This window comes from Bombina bombina, chromosome 1 (genome assembly GCF_027579735.1).
Source record: "Bombina bombina isolate aBomBom1 chromosome 1, aBomBom1.pri, whole genome shotgun sequence".
NCBI lineage: Eukaryota > Metazoa > Chordata > Amphibia > Anura > Bombinatoridae > Bombina > Bombina bombina.
In genome coordinates, this window is record NC_069499.1 from 95,075,511 (window position 1) to 95,102,337 (window position 26,827).

General features: G+C 37.2%; 1 protein-coding gene across 1 annotated transcript in view; it reads right to left on the reverse strand.

Moving 5' to 3' along the window:
* Window positions 1–26,827, reverse strand: part of UNC79 (unc-79 homolog, NALCN channel complex subunit) — a 538,284-nt gene that overhangs the window by 113,635 nt on the left and 397,822 nt on the right. The window contains exons 48-49 of the mRNA XM_053710079.1: window positions 16,680–16,784; window positions 7,032–7,109 (exon numbers count right to left, since the gene is read on the reverse strand). Of these exons, the coding sequence (XP_053566054.1) occupies window positions 7,032–7,109; window positions 16,680–16,784 (183 nt within the window). The remainder of the gene's footprint in view (window positions 1–7,031; window positions 7,110–16,679; window positions 16,785–26,827) is intronic.

Here is a 26,827-nt window from a genome sequence, read left to right on the forward strand (position 1 = left end):
CCTAAAGCCTTAGCATTCAGGCGAATAATTTGCATATTTGCATCACAAATAAAAGAATTAACAACCCTTAAGACCTTAATTCTTTCCTGGATCATGTTGAGGGGACCCAACACCTTGATTAACTCAGATAAGGAGTCGCAACAGTAGGTAGCCGCTCCAGCAACCTTAGCAACAGCCGCTGCCGGTTGAAACAAATATCCTGTATATTGAAACATCTTTCTTAACAGAGTTTCTATCTTCTTATCCATGGGCTCTTTGAACGACAAACGATCCTCAAGCAGGTTGGTAGTGCATTTAGTAAACGTGGAGATAGCACCATCCACCTTGGGGATGGAACCCCACAACTCCAATTGAGAGTCTGGGACCGGGAACAATTTCTTAAAGGAAGATGAAGGGGAAAAGGAAGAACCAATCCTTTTCCATTCATTCTTAATAATGTTTCCCATCTTTACAGGAACCGGGAAAGTTTGTGGTACAACCCTGTCCTCGTAGACCTTATCTAATTTAGGAATCAAAGGTTCCTCAGGCAATTTGGGCTCTAGAACATCTAACGTAGCCAAAACATCCTTCAACAGAAAGCGTAAATGTTCAATCCTAAATCTAAAGTCTGGTTCCTCCACAGCTGGAGGTATAGAGGCAGCAGACTCCGACCCAGAAAGTGCGCCCTCTTTCAGAGGCTCCTTCATCATCAGATAATATTGTATCAGATAAAGCCAACAAACTAGTTGATGACCCCTGAGAAGGACAGCAATATTTGACCTTTCGCTTGAGCTTAGCAGGACGAGGTAAAGCACTAAAGGCCGCAGACACCGCCATTTGTAACTGCGCAGTAAAGTCTGGAGGTAAAAGGCCCCCTCCAGATGGAGGATTAGGAGTGCTACAGGAAGCTGCATGTGTATTAGGAGATGACTGTAGGATGCGCACCTCATGGGACAGAGACTCCTCAGAGGTGGATGGCTCAGTGGTATCAAACATATTAACCTTCCTTGACATGATTACTTTATCAAGGCATGTGGAACATAGTTGAGCGAGCGTGTATACCAGTCACATGGTGCGCAATACAGGACCGCCCCTGCTATAAGAGCAAAAAAAAAAAGTGCCAAACCTTTTAAGCTGTGCAGCTCAAAAAACAAAAGTAAAAACTTGTACGTTCCAACATCTGCCTGAGCCCAAAAAAAGATCTAACACATGTCGTAGCATAATCAAATAAATGTATGTGCTTAATCCCCACTGTTCAATAATCCCCCTCAGGAGATAATAACCCTTGATTCCATTCATATAAAAGGAGCCACACTGTGACCCTGTCTTCTTGCGTTATCATATGGGTAAAAAATAAAACGATCTTACCCGAATCTATGCCGTGGAACAGAAACACAGCCTCTCAAGTGTGACAGTCTTGTAGCATCACTCCTGACATGGACTTGAGTGATGGAAGCAGGCAGTGAAACTCGTCAACACTGATTGCTTAGGAGCTGTTAATACGAGTCTGGATGGGTTCACAGAAAGACTCTCCCTGCATCTCCAGACTCTAACTTTCGTCAAAGTTCTCACTGTGAGGCTAACAAGACTACTTAAAACTCCAGTCCCAATTCGAAAGGTAGATACCCTTCATAAGGAACTACTCCGAATCTTCTGACACTTCTCTGCCAACCTCCTGTGACGAAAGGCAAAGAATGACTGGGATATAAGGGAAGTAGGGGGAGTATTTAAGTATTTGCCAGGTTCAGTATTTCCCAACCGTAAGAAATGATGCAGTGGACTCTCCTCATATCAAGAAGGAAATTATATATAATTAATCATGAAAAAAAATAAAACACAATCCCTCCCCTCCCCCCAGAATGCACACTAGCATAATGCCAGTAACAAATATGGAGGTGCAGTGGGGGGGGGGGGAAGAGAGCTATTTCTGAGGTATCTGGGAGGTGGGATGGTGAGGGAGGATCCGTACACTACAGAAAATAACGCCTAGATTACGAGTTTTGTCGGTAATGGTGTGCGGTGCTAACAGTTTATGCTCACCGCTTACCTACAGACAGCGCTGGTATTACGGGTTTTTAGAAACCCGGCGTTAGCCGCAGAAAAGTGAGAGGAGAGCAAAATTTAGCTCCACATCTCACATTAATACCAGCGCTGCTTACGTTAGCGGTGAGCTTGCTAAACGTGCTCGTTCACGATTTCCCCATAGGAATCAATGGGGCAGAGCTGGCTGAAAAAAAAACACCTGCAAAAAAGCAGCGTAAAGCTCCTAACGCAGCCCCATTGATTCCTATGGGGAAATACATTTTATGTCTACACCTAACACCCTAACATGAACCCCGAGTCTAAACACCCCTAATCTTACACTTATTACCCCCTAATCTGCCGCCCCCGACATTGTCGACACCTGCATTATTTTATTAACCCCTAATCTGCCGATCCGGACACCGCCGCCACCTACATTATCCTTATGAACCCCTAATCTGCTGCCATCAACATCGCCAACACCTACATTATATTTATTAACCCCTACTCTGCCGACCCCAACGTCGCCGCCACTATAATAAAGTTATTAACCCCTAAATCTAAGTCTAACCCTAACCCTAACTCCCCCTAACTTAAATATAATTTAAATAAATCTAAATAAAATTACTACAATTAACTAAATTATTCCTATTTACAACTAAATACTTACCTATAAAATAAACCCTAAGCTAGCTAAAATATAACTAATAGTTACTTTGTAGCTACCTTAGGATTTATTTTTATTTTACAGGCAACTTTGTATTTATTTTAACTAGGTAGAATAGTTATTAAATAGTTATTAACTATTTAATAACTACCTAGTTAAAATAAAGACAAATTTACCTGTAAAATAAAACCTAACCTAAGTTACAATTACACCTAACACTACACTATAATTAAATGAATTCCCTAAATTAACTACAATTAAATACAATTATCTAAAGTACAAAAAAAAAACCCCACTAAAATTACATAAAATAATAAAATAATTACAAGTTTTTAAAACTAATTAGACCTAATTTAATCCCCCTAATAAAATAAAAAAGCCCCCCAAAATAATAAAAAGCCCTACCCTATACTTAATTACAAATAGCCCTTAAAAGGGCCTTTTGCGGGACATTGCCCCAAAGTAATCAGCTCTTTTACCTGTAAAAAAACTTACAATACCCCCAACATTAAAACCCACCACCCACACACCCAACCCTACTCTAAAACCCACCCAATCCCTCCTTAATAAAACCTAACACTAACCCCTTGAAGATCACCCTACCTTGAGAAGTCTTCACCCAACCGGGCCAAAGTCCTCAACAAAGCCGGGCAAAGTGGTTCTCCAGACGGGCAGAAGTCTTCATCCAAGCCGGGAAGAAGAGGTCCTCCAGAAGGGCAGAAGTCTTCATCCAGACGGCATCTTCTATCTTCATCCATCCGGTGCGGAGCGGGTCCATCTTCAAGACATCCGACGCGGAGCATCCTCTTCATCCGGAGTCTTCTTATTAAATGACGGTACCTTTAAGTGACGTCATCCAAGATGACGTCCCTTCAATTCTGATTGGCTTATAGAATTCTATCAGCCAATCGGAATTAAGATAGAAAAAATCCTATTGGCTGATGCAATCAGCCAATAGGATTGAACTTCAATCCTATTGGCTGATTGGAACAGCCAATAGAATGCAACCTCAATCCTAGTCTAATCAGCCAATCGGAATTGAAGAGACGCCATCTTGGATGATGTCACTTAAAGGTACCGTCATTTAGTAAGAAGACTCCGGATGAAGAGGATGCTCCGCGTCGGATGTCTTGAAGATGGACGCGCTCCGCGCCGGATGGATGAAGATAGAAGATGCCATCTGGATGAAGACTTCTGCCCGTCTGGAGGACCTCTTCTTCCCGGCTTGGATGAAGACTTCTGCCCGTCTGGGGGACCACTTCGCCCGGCTTCGTTGAGGACTTCTGCCAGGTTTGGTGAAGACTTCTCAAGGTAGGGTAATCTTCAAGGGGTTAATGTTAGGTTTTATTAAGGGGTGATTGGGTGGGTTTTAGAGTAGGGTTGGGTGTGTGGGTGGTGGGTTTTAATGTTGGGGGGTGGTATTGTACTTTTTTTTTTACAGGTAAAAGAGCTGATTACTTTGGGGCAATGCCCCGCAAAAGGCCCTTTTAAGGGCTATTTGTAATTTAGTATAGGGTAGGGCTTTTTATTATTTTGGGGGGCTTAGATTAGGTGTAATTAGTTTTAAAAACTTGTAATTATTTTAGTATTTTCTGTAATTTAGTGGGGGGGTTTCGTACTTTAGATAATTGTATTTAATTGTAGTTAATTTAGGGAATTAATTTAATCATAGTGTAGTGTAAGGTGTAATTGTAACTTAGGTTAGGTTTTATTTTACAGGTAAATTTGTCTTTATTTTAACTAGGTAGCTATTAAATAGTTAATAACTATTTAATAACTATTCTACCTAGTTAAAATGAATACAAAGTTGCCTGTAAAATAAAAATAAATCCTAAGCTAGCTACAATGTAACTATTAGTTATATTGTAGCTATCTTAGGGTTTATTTTACAGGTAAGTATTTCGTTTTAAATAGGAATAATTTAGCTAATTGTAGTTATTTTATTTAGATTTATTTAAATTATATTTAAGTTAAGGGGTGTTAGGGTTAGGGTTATACTTAGATTTAGGGGTTAATACATTTAATATAGTGGCGGCGACGTTGGTGGCGGCAGATTAGGGGTTAATAAATGTAGGTAGGTGTCGACAATGTTAGGGATGGCAGATTAGGGGTTAATAAAATTTAACTAGCTTTTGCGATGGGGGAGTGCGGTGGTTTAGGGGTTAATATATTTATTATAGTGGCGGCGATGTCCGGTTTGGCAGATTAGGGGTTAAAAAAAATTATTTTAGTGTTTGCGATGTGGGGGGCCTCGGTTTAGGGGTTAATAGGTAGTTTATGGGTGTTAGTGTACTTTTTAGCACTTTAGTTAAGAGTTTTATGCTACGGCGTTAGACCATTTCTGAGCAAAGGGGAACCTATAGAAACATTTACAACCATTTGTCTTATGACTGAAGTAGCTGCATGTAAATACTTTCAGTGTGAAAACCAAAGTTCAATACCTTGGTTTCTCTACTTTAAAAATATATTTAGTTTTTATAAGTAAATAAAAAAAACAAAGGCTCTATTGATGTTTAAATGGAGTGATAGCAAAAATGCTAAAGATTTGACGGTAGTTTGGGCAAGGTTTTCTCTGAAATTCCTGGTAGTGAAGGGGTTAAACAAACAATATGCAGTCTACCTTCAATTAGTATACCTTGTCGTAAGGGATTGGAAACTTTTCATGATTCCATACACAAATAATTATTCAAACATTTAATGTATAAGCAGTTTACATTACAACTTTGCTTATTAGAGAATATATACAGTATATTAATATATATATATATATATATATATATATATATATAGTATAATACAAATATATTACAAATGCCTTTAACACATATATTGCCTTTAAGAAAAGTTACACATGTATTTCACTGTTAGCCTGTTGCCATAGAGATACGGAGGACGCATTCCAGTGAGAGGCACTGTGTGTGAGAAGATAAATTTTGTTTTGAGAACACTTTGAGAACACTCTTAAAGGGACATTTTATACTAGATTTTTCTTTGCCTAAATGTTTTGTAGATGATCCATTTATATAGCCAATCTGGTGTTTTTGTAACAATGTATTGTTTTGCTTATTTTTTAATAACATTGTGCTGATTTTTAGACTCCTAACCAGGCCCCAAAGTATCAGATGTAGACTCAAGTCTACCATTCCTGTTTGCTCCTGTTTGTAATGGGTCTTTTCATATGCAGTGGAGGGGGCTGATCTTCCTGCTTTCTAAACCACTTTCAATGATAGCCCTGGCAAACTGGGCTTAAATCTGGTAAGCTAAAACCCACCCCTAACTTTGCAACATAGTTGCTAACTAAACTCTAACCTAACTTCAACTAATGTTCTCCTTTCCACTATAGGGCCATGCACTTAATTTCGCTCCAGACCTCAGTTGGGTTGACAAGCACAAGGACATAACACTTTTCTTGTGTGGTGAGTACTGTCAAAATGGTATATATATATATATATATATATATATATATATATATATATATATATATACATGCATTGAAGAAACAGGGAAGTCAAAATTAAAGATTCAGATAATGGGTAAAGTATTAGAAAAAGTTCTAATTTATTCGTATTGTCTTAATTTACTTCTTTCCTTTTGTTTCCCTTTGTTGAAATTAAGCAAATTTTTAAGAGAGCATACTGAGATGTTTCTGAACTTACCTAAGTCATCAATCCTAAAAAGTTTACTTTTGACTTAAACTGCTGGGCACAACTACAGAAAAATAGTAACTACTCACTATGTCATTGCATTTCATACTGTTTCTGAATCTCATTTCAAATCAGTTCTCCTGTTTTAATAGCTTAAAGGTGCCAGATACTGAAGCTCCGCCTCCTCATACTGGGCTCCGCCATCTTGGAGTTAGTGTGCATAATACAGTGTGTGAGCTATATGTTTTTGCAGTGGCTGTATTGCTCTAAATTATTGGTGTGTGTTTTTTAAAATATGTTTTGTGTAACTGTGGAACTGTGTAAACAATGCAAAAAATGTAAATCTCACATGATGTGTCATGCACACTAACATCAAGAAATAAATACTGCTGTAAAAAAAGTGGATAATTTTACAGATCTGTGAATGAGCACTGCTTCTGTCAGAGGCTGCAAGAATACCTGAGCTCCAAGATGGCAGCCCCCAGTACAAAGAGGCGGAGCTTCAGTCTCTGTCACCTTTAAGCTTTTAAAACAGGAGAACTGACTTGAAAAGAGCTGCATGAACAGTATGAAATGCAATAACATGTTAAGTAGTTACTATTTTTTGTACTTGTGCCCAGCAGTTTAATGTCCCTTTAAAGAACCAATATATGTTTACATCCCATTAAAATCGGATCAAGAAGGACAAATGAGTTAAGACTGAAGTCTTGAATACTTACCCCAGGCAGAGAGGTTATCATGTGTTTATGGACTATAGTCGATTCTGCTAATTTTGTTCCAACATCTGTACAAATAAACTAGTAAATAAAAAAAATTAAAATGAATACATAGAATGCAATATGAAACATTTAAACAAGAAACTGTATATAAAATCTTTATCAAACAGTTTGTAGTAGAATATTTAAACTTAAGGGACATAAAAAGACAACTTTTTTTATTTTCAGATTATACAATTTACTTCTATTACAAACTGTTCTTCATTCTCTTGGTATCCTTAGTTGATGGAGCAGCAAAACACTACTGGGAGCTAGCTGAGCACATCTGGTGAGCCAATGACAAAAAGGAAATTTATGCTTACCTGATAAATTTATTTATTTCTTGACACAGTGAGTCCACGGATCATCTCTAATTACTATTGGGGATATCACTCCTGGCCAGCAGGAGGAGGCAAAGAGCACCACAGCAAAGCTGTTAAGTATCACTTCCCTTCCCACAACCCCAGTCATTTGACCAAAGGAAAAGGAGAGAAAGGAAGTAACACAAGGTGCAGAGGTGCCTGATCTTTATAAAACAGAACCTGTCTAAATAAACAGGGCGGGCTGTGGACTCATCGTGTCAATAAATAAATAAAATTTATCAGGTAAGCATAAATTTCGTTTTTCTATCTAATGACACGGTGAGTCCACGGATCATATCTAATTACTATTGGGAATCAATACCCAAGCTAGAGGACACAGATGATAAGGGAGGGACAAGACAGGAAACCTAAACTGAAGGCACCACTGCTTGAAGAACCAGCTCCGGCTGTCCCCATTTGAGAATCAAGCATTTGTGGGTCTCCGCCCACTGAATAATCTTGGCTACCTCTGCCATGGCCAAGGAACTCCGAGTTCCTCCCTGATGGTTGATGTAAACCACTAAATTTATGTTGTCCGACTGAAACCTGATAAACCAGGCTGAAGCTAACTGAGGCCAGGCCAGAAGAGCATTGAAGATTGCCCTCATCTCTAGGATTTTTATGGGGCGAACAGACTCCTCCCGAGTCCATGTTCCCTGAGTCTTTAGAGAGCCCCAGACTGCTGCCCATTCCAGCAGACTGGCGTCCGATGTCACAATTACCCAGGTGGGTCTTCGGAAGCAGGTTCCCTGGGAGAGATGATCCTGAGATAACCACCATTGAAGAGAATCTCTCGTCGCCTGATCCAGATGTAATTGCGGAGACAGATCCACATAATCCCCGTTCCATTGCCTGAGCATGCAGAGGTCTGAGATGGAACTGGGCAAACAGAATGATGTCCATGGCAGCTCCCATCAAACCAATCACCTCCATACATTGGGCCACTGACGCCCGAGGAGAGGACTGAAGGGCAAGACACGGTCCCGGACACAGTGTAAGAACGTCTCTCTTTTTATCTGGTCTACAGATAATCTTGAGAGCAGAAACCTGCCCTTGGTAGGAAAGGTCTTGAACTCTAGTTTGTATCCCTGGGACACGATGTCCACCGCCCAGGGATCCAGAACATCCCAAGCCCGCCCAGGCCTGAGCGAAGAAGGAAAGTCTGTCTCCCACAAGATCTGGTCCTAGATCGGGGGCAGACCCTTCATGCTGACTTTAAGTCACTAACAGGCTTTTTAGATTGCTTCCCCTTCTTTCAAGACTGGTTGGACCTCCAGGAAGGGTTGGACTGTTCCTCCTTGGTAGAAGGAGAGGAAGGCTTACCTTTGAAGTTTCGAAAAGGAACGAAAATTACTCTGACGTCCTTTCTGCTTATTCCTCTTATCTTGAGGGAGTAAATGACCCTTTCCTCCCGTAATGTCTGAAATAATCTCAGCCAAACCCGGCCCAAACAAGGTCTTACCCTTGTAGGGTATTGCCAAAAGCTCTGTGTGCCAGTACGGCAAAACCAGAAATCTTTGCTCCCAGCTTAATAACCTGTAGGGAAGCATCTGTAATTTAGGAATTGGCCAATTTAAGAGCCTTGATCCTATCCTGGATCTCTTCAAGGGGAGTATCTGTCTGAATAGAATCTGGTCTGGTCTGGTACAGGGAAAACCTCCACCATGAAAGGTACATCAAAGTACTTGCTTAGCTTACTAGACTTCTTAGGATTGACTACGACAGTAGTGTCAGAGTCATCAAGGATAGCCAAAGCCTCCTTAAGTAACAAACAAAGGTGTTCCAGCTTAAATCTGAATGAAACAACTTCAGCATCAGAAGAAGGAATTACACTGTCTGAGTCTGAGATTTCACCCTCAGATGTTACCGAAGTATCTTCCTCCTCAGACTTCTGGGAGGGAACTTTCGGAATAGCCACGACTGTGTCAGAAACCAGAAACTCACTGATTCCTTACATTTACTCTTGCGCTTTCCCTGCAGCATGGGAAAAGCCGACAGCTCATCAGTTACTGCAGAAGATATGTGGGTAGCAATGTCTTGCAAAGTAACTACAACTGGGGTGTGAAAGGAAGCGCAGGGCACTGGATGTGTGGACGATAATGTTTGGGACACTTGAGGAGAAAGCTGCAGCCTCTCTTGAACAGGAGACCCCTGAACAGCATCCGCCTTAGATAATGGTGGCTCAGAATCAAAAAGTCTGTCCCTGAAATGTAATGTTCTTTCAATACAAGAGGGACAAAAAGGGATTGGTGGTTCCACATTGGAATCAAAACACAAGCTACATGTAACATTTTGCAGGGCCTCTTGGTCCATCTTACCCAAAAACCCAGCCAATTAAAGAAAAAAACTGCTTCAAAAATCTTTTCTCAAAAAAACGTTACTGTCACTTTAAATGTTAAAACATACTTTTTATTTTTAGCCGCAGTAACAGCACAATAAAAAACCTCAGGCAGCCTCTTCACCTCAGCACTCTTTGCTGAGGTGCCTACCTGTCCTGCCGGCAAACAGATTAAGCTTACACGCGATCTCAGTGTAATCGCAAATACACAGGCAGACTCAGCCCCTGAAATGGTACTCCGATCCGGAACTTCCAAAGAAGAGAAACCGGAAGGCGCGCAAACCAACTTGCCACTTCTCAGAAAAGCCTGTCTTCTAATCGTGGGCGTACCCAAACTGCAACCCGGCCGCCATTACTGAAAAGCCGGTGACGGACCTCTGGCACCGGAGAACTATCCTCATGTTCTCCTAATGTAAAAAACCTGTTTGCTTGCTACAAAAAAGTACACACATACACCTGGAATAAAAACTGAGCCGCAATAAAGATTTTTAGTCCCCAGTGCCTGCATCCACTGTCTACCTCAATCCTATTAACCCTAAATAGCATTACTGGTATTCCATGTCCCATTTAACTGTTAAAGTGCCATGTATTCCTGAGTCCCCAGAAATAAAAATTAGGCATTTACCTGAATTTACATCTGCCCGGCAGCAGGACAGCTCACCTGGTTTGAGAGGGCCTCCTCCCTCACATGGACCTGTGGACAAAAAGGAAGACTGAATAATCCTAAACATGCTTCCAAGATAGGGCAGCAACAACAGTTTGGGAGGTCGCAGTGAGGATTATACCCCACAAGTTCCCAATTGCTTAAAAGCCATCACTGCTCTACTGAAGAGACTGACACCTAAACTTTACCATCCACCTTGCAACACAGGCAAAGAGAATGACTGGGGGTTGTGGGAAGGAAAGTGATACTTAAAGGGACAGTCAACACCAGAATTTTTGTTGTTTAAAAAGAAAGATAATACCTTTAATACCCATTCCCCTGTTTTGCATAACCAACACAGTTATAATAATACACATTTTACCTCTGTGATTACCTTGTATCTAAGCATCAGCAGACTGCCCCCTTATTGCAGTTCTTTTGACAGACTTGTATTTTAGCCAATCAGTGCTCACTCCTAGGTCACTTCACATGCATGAGCTCAATGTTATGTATATGAAACACAAGAACTAATGCCCTCTAGTGGTCAAAATGCATTCAGATTAGAGGCAGTCTTCAAGGTCTAAGAAATTAGCATGTGAACCTCCTAGTTTTAGATTTCAACTAAGAATATCAAGAAAAATTGATGATAAAAGTAAATTGGAAAGTTGTTTAAAATTACATGCCCTATTTAAATCATGCAAGTTTTTTTGAATCTTGACTGTCCCTTTAACAGCTTTGCTGTGGTGCTCTTTGCCTCCTCCTGCTGGCCAGGAGTGATATTCCCAATAGTAATAAAAGATGATCCGCTGACTCACCGTGTCATTAGAAAGAAAAGCATATATGAGCAGGCACCAATCACTAGCTAGCTCCCAGAACTATGTTGCTGCAATGCTGCTCTTGAGTCTACCTAGATATTCTTTTGAATAAAGGATACCAAGAGAAAAAAGCAAATTAGAAAACAATTAGAAAGTTGCTTAAAATTACATGTGCTTTTTAGAATCATGAACATTTTTATTTTGACGTTACTGTTCTTTTAAATAAAGGAATCATATTATGCACTAACTGTAATTAAACATCTAGATAGTAGGTAGCATAATTAATAGTTACACAGGAATTATTAATATAAACACATTTATCAGTTCCACAGAAACATTTATCATAACTAAAATGTGTCTAATGCAACAAGCATATTGTGCTTTTATAAGATAAATAAAACAGTTAGGGCCAGATAACATGTGGAGCGCAATACTATCGCAAGTAAATGTGCGCTGGCATTGCAGACAGCCAACCACTCACGAGAGCGCACTTCCATAGGCTCCAATGGGAGCCTTGTTTTTATTGCAAACCACCTAGCAAAGCGCAGGGGCAAATCGTACAGCTTTGGGAAGCAATAAATAAATATATGTATATGCTTATCTACATATATATTTATGTGTTAATATGTGTACATATATATATATATATATCGATCGAGAAAACACGGGTGTCGTTTGTTTTTTTCTAACACCCAAATTCCCTCACTTTATCCCCAAATAACTGCTTTGTGCATTTTTTTTTTAATAAAATGATCATATTTATTGTACACGTTAATGTATTGTCCTCTTTATTTTGGGGACAATTGGGACAATTTTTTATTTTTAACCAGAGGTCTGACCTCAAAATTGCAGTCAAATTAACCAGCCACTTGTAATGGATGGTTATTTATTCGCGCTCCACTCATATTAATGTATTAATGGTATATTGCCTAGTCTGTGGTAAATGTAATAGTTTATAAAGTAATACTTGTAAGACAGTGGTTGTATGATGCATAATTTATTTTCTATGCTCATAGATGTTTTGAAAACTATTACCGACTTGTCATGTAAGAACAAAAAGGTTCTCATATAGGGTTGAGCTGATGACAAATGTTTTCAAACAGAGAATGTAGCTGTGGTATATTAGATTATGCTAAACTAGAAGAATTTCATGTGTTGAGTTTAATTTTATTGCAAAGTATTTTATTATTAGTATTATTAGTAGTATTAGTCATTTGCCGAGAGTCAACAGATTCGGCAGCTTTATACACATAGGTTTTATATGCAAGGTAGTATTTATGGGAGACAAAACAACTGGGCTCATAGGCTTACATGCTAAGGGGGTTCAGGGGATGAACTGAGGAAGCAAGGAACTGAGGAAGAAAATGTTAGTGTTTTTTATATGAATCCCTGAACAGTAAAGACTTTAAGGGGCACATGAAACTGAAAACTAGGGGAGGGTTCTTGTGGGGCGAGGCAGAGAGTTCCACAAAAGAGGGGCCAATCTAGAGAAGTCCTGTAGACGGGTATGTGAAGGGGTAACAAGAGAGGAGGAGAGAAGGAGGTCAGGGGCAGAGTGAAGGGGATGGGAGGGAGAGTATCTGGAGACAAGGTCTGAGATATAGGGGGGAGCAGTGTTATTGAGGGCCTTGAATGTTAGAGTCAGGAGGTTAGAGGAAGACAGTGAAGTGATTAGCAAAAAGGTGCAGCAGATGAGGAGTGACGTGTAAGGAAGATCAGCCTGGCAGATTCATTTATTATGGATTTTAAAGGATATAGACGGCAGCTAGGGAGACCAGAGAGGATGGAGTTGCCATAGATGGTGATAGAGTGGATTCAAATCTTAGTTGTGTCTTGTGGCGCATTTTGGAGATGTTTTTTAGGTGGAAATGGCAGGAATTGGCCAAAGACTGGATGTGGGGATTGACCCCTAGACATCGGACATGCAGGATTGGGATTATGATGCTATTATCAACAGTTATAGAAAGTTAGAGGATAGTGATTTTGGAAGAAGTGGGGGGGGGGGGGAATAAGGAGCTCAGTTTTGGAGAGATTTAGCTTAAAGGGACATTCCGGTCAAAATTTAAATGCACATAGATAAATTACATGTTATAATGAATGTAAACATATTTACAATATATATGTATTGGCAAAAATGCTTCTAGTAAAAGTTATCACTGTTTTAGTGTTAACATTTTTCGCTGCATGTGCAGCATAGCTAGGTATTCTCAGTACACTAGCATTTTAAATACTGCAGCTGCTACAATCATCAGTAGGGCTTGTATCATGTTAGTAATTAACAAACGGAGTCATTACCAGATGATACAAGCACCTTAGGCTCTCTAAGCAAGTGCTGTGTTTAAAATGCTGGTGCACGGTGCATACTTAAATACACATTTAAAACAGCTACAGCTTTTATTAGAAGCATTTTTGCTAATACATGTACATTACTAAAATGCTTCTATTCAAAACTGAAATGAATCCATGTGGATTACAATTCGGCTAGAATGATCCTTTAAGGTAGTGGGAGGAGATTCAGGATGAAATATTAGAAGTGACACAAGTTAGCAACGAAAGGCAGAGAGGTAGATTTGGGTGTCATCAGCATACAAATGGTATTTAAACCCCTAGGACTTTATTAATTGCCACCGCAAGTTCGCGATAGCAATTACTGCTCAGAAAATGAACCAGAGATTAGATTTTCTAAAACTGCCCCAAATGCCCTCAAAATAGAGGGCATTATAGTTTTTTTTATTAAAAAATAAAAAATATCTGCACTAGGCATTTTTAGGACTTTAAAGTTGGCGGTGTGGGGTGTTAAAAAAAAAGGGCACTGAAAAGTGCTTTTACATTGCAGTCTATAGAAGTGTGTGTTCCCAGTAAATATATACTGTATATGTATATGCTTATATACATATATATTTATGTGTTAATATGTGTATTTACAGATATATTTATGTGTTAATATGTGTATTTACAGATATATTTATGTGTTAATATGTGTATTTACAGATATATTTATGTGTTAATATGTGTATATACAGATATATTTATGTGTTAATATGTGTATATACAGATATATTTATGTGTTAATATGTGTATATACAGATATATTTATGTGTTAATATGTGTATTTACAGATATATTTATGTGTTAATATGTGTATATACAGATATATTTATGTGTTAATATGTGTATATACAGATATATTTATGTGTTAATATGTGTATTTACAGATATATTTATGTGTTAATATGTGTATATACAGATATATTTATGTGTTAATATGTGTATATACAGATATATTTATGTGTTAATATGTGTATATACAGATATATTTATATGTTACTATGTGTATTTACAGATATATTTATGTGTTAATATGTGTATTTACAGATATATTTATGTGTTAATATGTGTATTTACAGATATATTTATGTGTTAATATGTGTATATACAGATATATTTATGTGTTAATATGTGTATATACAGATATATTTATGTGTTAATATGTGTATATACATATATATTTATGTGTTAATATGTGTATTTACAGATATATTTATATGTTAATATGTGTAAATACAGATATATTTATGTGTTAATATGTGTATATACAGATATATTTATGTGTTAATATGTGTATTTACAGATATATTTATGTGTTAATATGTGTAAATACATATATATTTATGTGTTAATATGTGTATATACATATATATTTATGTGTTAATATGTGTATATACATATATATTTATGTGTTAATATGTGTATATACATATATATTTATGTGTTAATATGTGTATATACATATATATTTATGTGTTAATATGTGTAAATACATATATATTTATGTGTTAATATGTGTATATACATATATATTTATGTGTTAATATGTGTAAATACATATATATTTATGTGTTAATATGTGTATTTACAGATATATTTATGTGTTAATATGTGTATATACATATATATTTATGTGTTAATATGTGTATATACATATATATTTATGTGTTAATATGTGTATTTACAGATATATTTATGTGTTAATATGCTTATATACATATATATTTATGTGTTAATATGTGTATATACATATATATTTATGTGTTAATATGTGTATATACATATATATTTATGTGTTTATATGAGTATATACATATATATTTATGTGTTAATATGTGTATATACATATATATTTATGTGTTAATATGTGTATATACATATATATTTATGTGTTTATATGAGTATATACATATATATTTATGTGTTAATATGTGTATATACATATATATTTATGTGTTAATATGTGTATATACATATATATTTATGTGTTAATATGTGTATATACATATATATTTATGTGTTAATATGTGTATTTACAGATATATTTATGTGTTAATATGTGTAAATACATATATATTTATGTGTTAATATGTGTATTTACAGATATATTTAAAAATGCTGCAATTGCTGTGCAACTTACCCCCTTTGTGTTTGATGGCATCACAACGAGGCTCCCATTGGAGCCCATGGAAATGCGCTCTCGTGAACACTATGCTTCCTAGCAATGCAAACTCAAGGTCGTATTCGCATTGCGCTTGATTTGTAATACCAGCACACATTAGCCTTCACTGGTATTAAAAAATTAAGTGCTAATATTTCTATTAATCGAGCCCAAAATTGTTTATCTGGAGAATACTAGTGTATAGACACCCATATATTACATGGCATTTTTTTTTTTAAATCTACTTTTCTTTACAAAAAGCTGAAATTGTTTTGAAAGGGAAGCTATTGAGACATTCTGATTTGCCTTGATTTATAAGGAATTTAGAGATGTGAGCATTACAGTATATATACGAATATATATCTTGTACCACCTGAGAAGCTGAAGTACTCAGAGAGGAAAACATTAACTAACATCTTCAATATTAGTGTACAGAACCTAACACAGATGTCCACAAATCTGAAGCCAAAATTGAAATGAGAAGCTACAGTACAGAACAGTGGTTTTCACAAAGTGAGGAGGGCCTCCTCAGGGGAGCGCTAGAGCATATAAGGGGGCGCGGGAGCAATGACCCTTTGCACTATCCTTTGGAAACCACAAGCAGCATTGGCAAAACATAGAATGGTTTTTAAAAGCCGACCAATGACACATGACATGGATGAATAAGGCTGTAGGTGGAAGAAAGGCGCTGAGGTTAAAATGTTGCCTTTTTTGTCTTGATCAGGAACCATTTAACACGGGAGTAAACGTATGGAAATTGAAACATGTGAAGAATTCTTTTGGTTGATTAGAATCAGCTCTTGGGAGCTCTGTGTGAACCCCTGATGTAAATTCCCCAAATTAAAACTAAAAATAAATATTACAATGACTAGTAGTTTAGCAAACTATATTAGTTGCAGTTTTTCATCTATAATATTCCTTTGCCCCCTCCCCCCAAGGAACAAAAAAGTAGATAAATGGCTCACCTGAACAAGCAGCAAAAGATTTGTGTCTGGTAGTGGAGACTTTAATTTCAAGGCTTGCAGAAGATCTAAGATAACGCTGCGTGTCAAGTAATATTTATCTCGTTCCTGTAAGATGAAATACAAAAAGTGGAAACATTTCTTAAATGTTTTACATATGTAGTCATCACTGTAATTCTCCTTAAAGCGACACGATGCTCAAAAAACTGCTGCTCGTTAATATATATATATTATAGAAGACGATTCAACACCCTGCCATTTATCTTCTAAGTACTTATCAATGAACCTACTGGCTTTTCCTGCTGTCTTGCTGTATTGCTTTACAATATGAATGCATCATGCAAAACTTTTAGGATTTCAGAAGTTCTTTATTCAGTAATTACCATGACAAAGTTAACTGTATTAGTAACAATAACTAATATGCTTTATTTTAGGAGTAATGAGGCAATCAGGTGTTTGAAGTCATGGGCCCCCTTGGTGGATTCTCTTCTAAGCCATTCCAATAAATTGAAATGATTACTGTTCGAATTAGAAAAAAAAAAAAGATGTTGCGCACATGATATAACAGGAAAATCTTGTTAACCATGGCATACCTATGATCAATCACAAATATTGTGGAATTGTCATTGGTTGAAGCTCTACTTGCTAACTCTCATCAAGGCAAACGTCCCTTCATCAATAGCATTCCTCAGCCCCACCCAACCTTATCCACAACACTACTGACCCCGCCCATGACCCACACACCGCTCTCCTAACATGGCTACTCCCACAAAATGCACTGGTGAGCCACTGGCCGTAACTCCCTAACACAAGAAAGAAACATGATGGCTCACTGGTTTAATATGGATGCTGATTGTCTAATATGTCTCATTGTAGGTTATTTCATTCACCATTTATATCAGTTCACGAATTGTGTGTAATTAACAGTATCTTTTTTTTACTTTTTTTAATGCTCAAACACGTATCTGCAATCATATAGAAGATTCTTATGATTACATTTTAGTTGTTTGTCAGTTTTACCAAATTTGTAGCTTCTTTTTCTTAAACCAGGAAGCAATCATGTTTAGTAAGATGCAAAATGAGCATGCACAAGACCCTTAACATTCAAAAAAGCCATGCAGATATACAGGATATGCAGTTTAAAGGAACAGTAACACTTTAATTGTAAAAATTGTAATATAAAATGTTTAAAGGGACAGTAAAGTCAAAATTAAACTTACATGATTCAGACAGAACATGCAATTTTAAACAATTTACCTCTATTTTCAAATGTACTTTGTTTTTTTGTTATCCTTTATTGAAAAGCATATTTATGTAGTCTCAGTAGCAATGCACTACTGGGGGCTAGCTGCTGATTGGTAGCTGCACATATATGCCTCTTGTCATTGGCTTATCCAATGTGTTCAGCTAGTTCCAAGTAGTGCATTGCTGCTCCTTCAACAAAGGATCCCAAAAGAATGAAGCAAATTTGGTAATCAAGGTAAATTGGAAAGTTGTTAAAAATTGTATGTTCTTTCTGAATCATGAAAGAAATATTTTAAGTTTCATGTCCCTTTAATTATGTTTAGTAAAAGCTTTCCAATATAATTTTATTTTGCTACCTTTTCCTGTAATTTAAGTCTGAAAATGAAGAGTTTTCCAATTCTCAGAACAAACAGTGCACATGGCAAGCTTCACAAGCCTAACCCTGTCACATATCTGTCCCTAATTGGCTTCAACAGAAAGTCTAGATTGGCTCCTCCAAATAAGGCAAGTAGTAGGTGGAGTTTGGCTACTGAAAAGCAATTGTAGCAAACAAGGTGGTAATGCATTCCAAACGTTTTCGAACTCACCCAGTATGTTAGTTTATTGCAAGACTGCAGAAAAAAACTTGTAATTACAAGGTGTCTAATGGCCCTTTAATATAAATTCATGATTTGTTTGCAATTAACAATTTCACATCTTTGTATTTTATTTTTTATTAAAATTTTCATACATTTATCTGAAATCACAAAGAACATTCCACATTTACATTTTAATTGTGTGCCAGTTTTAAAAGTCTGATTTCAGCTCTATCTTTAGTTGTTTGTTTTATTTAACCAGGAAGCAATTTTGTGTTTATATAATATGTGAAATGGGCATGCACAAAAAGTTTAATATTTAAAAAAAAAAAAAAAAAAAGCTATGCAGATAGGCAAGACATGCTGTTTAAAACAGGTTATTAAGATGTCAGGGCTTTTTAAAATGGAAAGTCCAACAATCAATAAAAGTGTTTCAATGGATTGAATTGGAATATTGCTCTTGAATTGTCACAGTGCAAATTTTGAAGTCTCTAGAAGCTACTGTTATATGCTTTGAAAAGCTCTTTGGATAGACTGGAATAGATTCCGTAATGTGAACCTTCAAAACAAGTACAAGTAAGAGTGGCGCTCTAAATATCACTTTCATAAAAGCGATATTTGCGCTCCACTTTGTAATACCATCGCTAATGGTATTACAAGTTGACAGCAATGCGAGCACAATCTTGCGGTCGCATTGCTGGGTAGCATTGCGCTCACGAGAGTGCACCTCCATACAGTGACGTAGCGTGGGTTGTCAGCGCCCAGGGCAAGGCAAGTATTGTGCCCCCTAACCCATTAGCACTGACTGAGTCTCTTCCACCAGTACAGTGATGCATTTGTGAGTGCGCACGGTAGCGCATAGGGTTGCTACCTTTTGCCCAGAATATTCCTGGACACTTTTTAAAAGGGGGTGGAGAGGGTGTGTCTCAGGGTGTGGCTTGGGGGCGTGGCTTCTCGCAGCCACAAATTCAATATGAAATCAAATTTTATATATATTATATATGTATATATATATATATATATATATATATATATATATATTACTATAATATATATATATATATATATATATATATATATAATATAAACAATATGTATATATATATATATATATATATATATATATATAATATGTATGTTTGTGTATATATATATATATATATATATATATATATATATATAAATATATATATAATATATACTTGTATATACAGTATAATATATATATATATATATATATATATATATATATATATATATATATATATACAGGGAGTGCAGAATTATTAGGCAAGTTGTATTTTTGAGGATTAATTTTATTATTGAACAACAACCATGTTCTCAATGAACCCAAAAAACTCATTAATATCAAAGCTGAATAGTTTTGGAAGTAGTTTTTAGTTTGTTTTTAGTTATAGCTATTTTAGGGGGATATCTGTGTGTGCAGGTGACTATTACTGTGCATAATTATTAGGCAACTTAACAAAAAACAAATATATACCCATTTCAATTATTTATTTTTACCAGTGAAACCAATATAACATCTCAACATTCACAAATATACATTTCTGACATTCAAAAACAAAACAAAAACAAATCAGTGACCAATATAGCCACCTTTCTTTGCAAGGACACTCAAAAGCCTGCCATCCATGGATTCTGTCAGTGTTTTGATCTGTTCACCATCAACATTGCGTGCAGCAGCAACCACAGCCTCCCAGACACTGTTCAGAGAGGTGTACTGTTTTCCCTCCTTGTAAATCTCACATTTGATGATGGACCACAGGTTCTCAATGGGGTTCAGATCAGGTGAACAAGGAGGCTATGTCATTAGATTTTCATCTTTTATACCCTTTTTTGCCAGCCACGCTGTGGAGTACTTGGACGCGTGTGATGGAGCATTGTCCTGCATGAAAATCATGTTTTTCTTGAAGGATGCAGACTTCTTCCTGTACCACTGCTTGAAGAAGGTGTCTTCCAGAAACTGGCAGTAGGACTGGGAGTTGAGCTTGACTCCATCCTCAACCCGAAAAGGCCCCACAAGCTCATCTTTGATGATACCAGCCCAAACCAGTACTCCACCTCCACCTTGCTGGCGTCTGAGTCGGACTGGAGCTCTCTGCCCTTTACCAATCCAGCCACGGGCCCATCCATCTGGCCCATCAAGACTCACTCTCATTTCATCAGTCCATAAAACCTTAGAAAAATCAGTCTTGAGATATTTTTTGGCCCAGTCTTGACGTTTCAGCTTGTGTGTCTTGTTCAGTGGTGGTCGTCTTTCAGCCTTTCTTACCTTGGCCATGTCTCTGAGTATTGCACACCTTGTGCTTTTGGGCACTCCAGTGATGTTGCAGCTCTGAAATATGGCCAAACTGGTGGCAAGTGGCATCTTGGCAGCTGCACGCTTGACTTTTCTCAGTTCATGGGCAGTTATTTTGCGCCTTGGTTTTTCCACACGCTTCTTGCGACCCTGTTGACTATTTTGAATGAAACGCTTGATTGTTTGATGATCACGCTTCAGAAGCTTTGCAATTTTAAGAGTGCTGCATCCCTCTGCAAGATATCTCACTATTTTTGACTTTTCTGAGCCTGTCAAGTCCTTCTTTTGACCCATTTTGCCAAAGGAAAGGAAGTTGCCTAATAATTATGCACACCTGATATAGGGTGTTGATGTCATTAGACCACACCCCTTCTCATTACAGAGATGCACATCACCTAATATGCTTAATTGGTAGTAGGCTTTACAGCTTGGAGTAAGACAACATGCATAAAGAGGATGATGTGGTCAAAATACTCATTTGCCTAATAATTCTGCACTCCCTGTATATATATATTATATATATAGATATATATTATAGAGCAGGCAGGCAGGCAGGTAGGCAGGTGAGTAATTCTCAAAGCAGGTAATACAGAGGAAACTCTTTTTTTATAAAACAAATTTAAAAAAAATATTTTACCTAGAAAAAACTGCAGATCATATCATTAGGAAGAAGTTGAACAGTACCCAAACAGGAGGGTCACAGCCTGGCCACCTCTGTCGGACTCGTCGTACTAGCAGCTCACAGCGACACCGCACCCGCACACCAACGAGATCACATGACTGGGTGGGACTTGGGTCTTTGGGAGGCGAGTTGAGAGGAGGACTGGTTGGACTATCGACCATGGTCCGTGACCTCATCATGATGCACTTCAGGCTGCAGTCAGGGCCTCCTCCTCACTTCCCTTGATGATAAGTGTGACTGACTCACGCACATTCTTCAACCCCCCCTAATTATTAATACCGGGGCAAGTGGCAATCCTAGTAGTGCACCTTATGAATTGGCAGGCGGCTCCCTTACAAGCAACCACCACGGCCCTGCTGCCTGCAATGTTTGTAACGAATTAAATTCCTTAGGGGCGCAAATTTCTTTTGAAATTTTGCGCCCCTAAGAATTTTGCGCCCGGGGCAACCGCCCCTGTGCCCCCCCCCCCATGCTACGCCACTGCCTCCATAGGCTCCTATGGGAGCCTCGTTATGATGCTGTCAGAGATGGTATCAAAACCTAAGGGCAGCAAGGGGGTAAGTAGCGCAGTGATGGCAGTAAATTTAAATATATATGTATATGATTATATACATATATATTTATGTGTTAATATGTATATATAAGGATCTATATATACAGTATATATATATATATATATATTTACTGGGAGCACACAATTCCTATAAACTGCAATGTAAAGGCACTTTTCAGTGCCATTTTCTTTTCTAACACCCCACACCCGCTCTCTATAGACCCCAAAATACAGCTTAGTTCAGTTATTTTATTAAAATATTAAGATGCTGCTATCTTTATTTTTTAATCAAATACACAACACAGTATTTTTTGGGGGGGGCATTCGGGGCACATTTATAAAATTAACCAGAGATCTGATATCTGGTTAATTTTATAAGCACTTGTAATGGCTGATTAATTATAGAGCACCTGCAAACTGGCAAATTTGCCCGTTTGCGGGCACGCAATAATTTAGCCCTCCGCTTCTAATCTAGCCCTTAATGCTCATGCCTATTGTATTTGAAATTATATAATAGTACAATTATTTTTAGATTAAATAATATATATATATTAAATATCACTCCTTATAAGAACCTGAAGGGGTTAAATACCCTGCAACATATCAGCTCTGAGAATCAAAAAAGTAGTGGAATACACACATTTGTCTGTCTCAGAAATGTCCATTACTGTATGAAGAATGAATGTCTGAGACTGAGCCAAACCTCATTTGTCTTCATGGAATAAAAACAATATATCTTCAGAGCAGAAGATGAGTCTCTGAAACCATCAAAAACTTGTATAAATCAGAAGCCACATTTATTTTACAGAATAGTAAATCAGTTTTAATAGGTGAAGGGCTAGATCAAAAAAGTTTATCATAAATCAGAAGATTTTTTTGTACCTTTTTCCAGAATCAATAAAGCTATTCATACATTTTATAGAATACAAATACAGCCATGTTTGAGATTGAATGAACTCTAATTTACAACTTCAGACGAACACGGTCGGACATTGTGTGCGAGCAGGGGCTGTCCATCTCCCTAGTTAAAGAAGTCGGAGGGGATTGAGGAACGCCACTTTACAGTTGACGTAGTGGGTTAAGAAGCAGCAGTCTGATGACCGCTGCCTCTTAAATGGAGCCCTTAGACATAGGTGGCAGGATTAGCAAAAAATGTGTATATATATATATATATCCTATTGTATAAAAAATTACACACCTCTCTCTATTGACCCAATGATCTGAAAATCATCAGCATACATTGCATTTCTTCTAGTTTGATAAGCATATATTTTTTCTCCACTTAAATAAGCATAATGAATATTTTGAAACAAACTAGCCAGTCTACATTTATCAAGATATTCCGATACAGATTGTGAGGAAATCTCATACATACCCATGGTATGGCCCTGTTCAGCCCACTTGCCAATAGAAAAATAAGTAACCCTTTGAATTTTGACATCTTGTTTATAATTTCAACTAGTGCTAGATTGGCCCGCTGGGATACCAGGACTTTTCCCGACAGATTGATGTTGCCACATCCTTGGTCAGGGAGGTCACAGAGTGAGCCTTGTGCGTAGGTGTAGCGCATTTCTTCAAGGCTGCTCTGCTCCTGACAAGGATGTGAGGGCCTGTGGTGGGGTGTGGGGGCATGTTCCAGAGGAAAAATGTCCCTAGGCAAGGTAAGGGGGCTGGGGGTGGAGGTAGGTCCAGGAGGGGGGCTAGGAATGGTCGTCTAACATTTCCAGGGCCGGTCTGGTTTCCCAGTCCAGCCCTGATTTCAACTATGTTTTCGCAATTTACTGTGTATCTTCAATACCAGTTTTACAGTCTAAATTGAATACAATTTTTGTTCTGCATAAGGATGATTTGTATGGCATAAAATAAATTCTCATTTTGCACTGGGTTTTAACTCTCTCTCTCTCTCTCCATATATACTGTATGAATGTGCCCATTTAACAAAAAGAGCATTTGTGAGGTCAGGAACTGAAGTTGGACAAGAAGGTCTCGCAATCAGCAGTCCAATTCATCCCAAAGTTGTTCAATGGGATTGAAGTCAGGACTCTGTGCTGAAACACTCGATTTGTTCCAAACTCATCAAATCATGCTTTCATGGACCTCGCTTTGTGCACAGGACACAGTCATGCTGGAACAGACGAGGGCCTTCCCCAAAGTGTTGCCACAAAGTTGGAAGAGATCTCAATCGTCTAAAATGCCTTTGTATCATGGGGCATTAACATGACCCTTCATTGGAACTAAGGGGCCTAACATGAAACCCTGAAAAACAGTCCAAGTTCATCTCCCTCCTTCACCAAACTTTACAGTAGGCACTATGATTCCCGGTAGGTAGAGTTCTCCTGGCACCTGCCACACCCAGATTCTTCCATTAGACTGCCAGTCGGCTATGGAAGCATATTTCATGAAGCTCCTGATGCAGAGTTCTTGTGCTGATGTTGCTCCCAAGGGCAGTTTGTAACTATGAGTCATGCAACAGGTGATAATGCGTTTGTTTACTCACTACACACTTCATCATTTGGCAGCCCCATCTTTTGAGTTTAAATGATCCACCACCACATCTCTGGGCTGTAGTTGCTCATATATGTTTTCATTGCACAATAATAGCACTTACAGTTGAACGGGGCAGATCTAGCATGGAAGAAATTTTACTGCTAGAGTGTTTCTATGAAAATTCCATGGCTAGATTATATGCACCTGTTAGCAATGGGTATGACTGGAACACATGAACTCAATAATTAGTAGGGGTGTCCATATACTTTTGGTCATATAGTGTGTGTATATATATATAGTATTTTATTATAAACTATATGGAACAAAATAGGATTTAATTTTGAAGTAAATTCGACATACCTGGCTGCCAACCATCATTCTGCAGAATATATCATATTTATGTTTAGAGACTGCTAAACTTCATATGCTCATGAAAACATCTCTCTGGATGTTGCAATAGATGGATAAATTCAGAATATACTTGCATAGCTTCTTTAAGAATAATTAAAAATAAGTGTCTTGTTGGTTTGCAAGGACAAACTAAGGTAAATCAATTTGTAATCTCTGGTTTGTCAGCAAGTTGAAAATGTTCTGACTAATTAGAAATTATTTTAATGCAGCAGTTGGTCAATAACATTGATTAAACTCCTCGGGAGACCAGGCTAGAGGAGATAAAATGTCTAAAGCAGACTCATTTGTAGCTGCTTGCCAAATGGTGCTTGGTAATAACTGTATTTTAGAATTCATTTCAAGAAGCGAATGAAATGGGTTTAAACAAATTAATAAATGCAAAGTTAAAACATAGACAAAGTTAAATAATTCAGAATTGATTGTTTATACAAAAAAAAAAAAACATACATAAAAGTATAGTGGATACCAGCCAACGCTGGATATTTGGCTACTAATTAAAACAAATGAGTTAACAAGTCTACTTGGCCTTCAAGTTGTGCTGCAGTATTGACGGTAAAATGGTACAGCCTCAGAATCAGTGGTTATCATTTCAGAAACAGCTATTATTGATCCTACACTCATCAAGAAATGTTCACAATTACAACTCTGCGTAAATGAATAATTAAAAACAGGCAAGAGAGTAGACACGCAAAATGGGTAGAAGAAGAAAACAAACTACTGTTAGATAGAGACAATTTAGGGAATATTGAGCATGGATAGCCAGGAACTCATGGGGATGGATGAAAAATATTACATGTGCATGAGATCCAATGGGATAAATGGAGAATAATGTTATTTTTCTATACACACACACATATATATATATATATAATTAATTAATCTGTGCTATGGCCCAGAGACCATTAAATACATTAGCGTTATATAACCAATAAATTAATAATAAAAAGACAATGCAATAACACTTAAAGGGACACTGAACCCAAATTGTTTATTTTGTGATTCAGATAGAGCATGCAATTTTAAGCAACTTTCTAATTTACTCCTATTATCAATTTTTCTTTGTTCTCTTGCTATCTTTATTTGAAAAAGAAGGCATCTAAGCTAAGGAGCAAGCCAATTTTTGGTCCAGGACCCTCGACAGCACTTGTTTATTGGTGGGTGAATGCATCCACCAATAAGCAAGAACAACCCATGTTGTTCACCAAAAATGGGTCAGCTTCTAAACTTACATTCTTGCTTTTCAAATAAAGATACCAAGAGAATGAAGACAATTTTATAATAGGAGTACATTAGAAAGTTGCTTAAAATAGCATGCTCTATCTAAATCACAAAAGAAAACATTTGGGTTCAGTGTCCCTTTAAGTTCAACTGAGCAGTAGATATTTTTCTGACAAATTTTAAAGTTTCTTTTGATTTTCCTGCCCCTGTATCATATGACAGCCATCAACCAATCACAGATTCCTATATGTATACACTGTGAATTCTTGCACATATTCAATAGAAGCTGGTGACTCAGAAAGTGTGTATATGAAAAGACTGCACAATTGGAAGAAAATTGCACAATTTTATAATGAAAGAAAATTAGAAAGTGTATTTTTATTATTATTTTTGTTTTAAACTACTCTCTCTGAATGATGAAAGTTTGAATTTCACTTTAGTATCCCTTTTAGGGACTATGGTAAATGAACTTGTGTTCTGATCTAACTAGAATGTTACAGGCTCTGGTAACATTCAGCAAATTTCTGTAATATACATACGCAAGCTAAACAAGTTAGGAATATATACTGCAATGATGTTGTATTTTCCTAAATTAAACATTTTTATTAAGATTCATTTTTGAGTTTATTGTCCCATTAATAAATGAAATGTTTAAGAGTA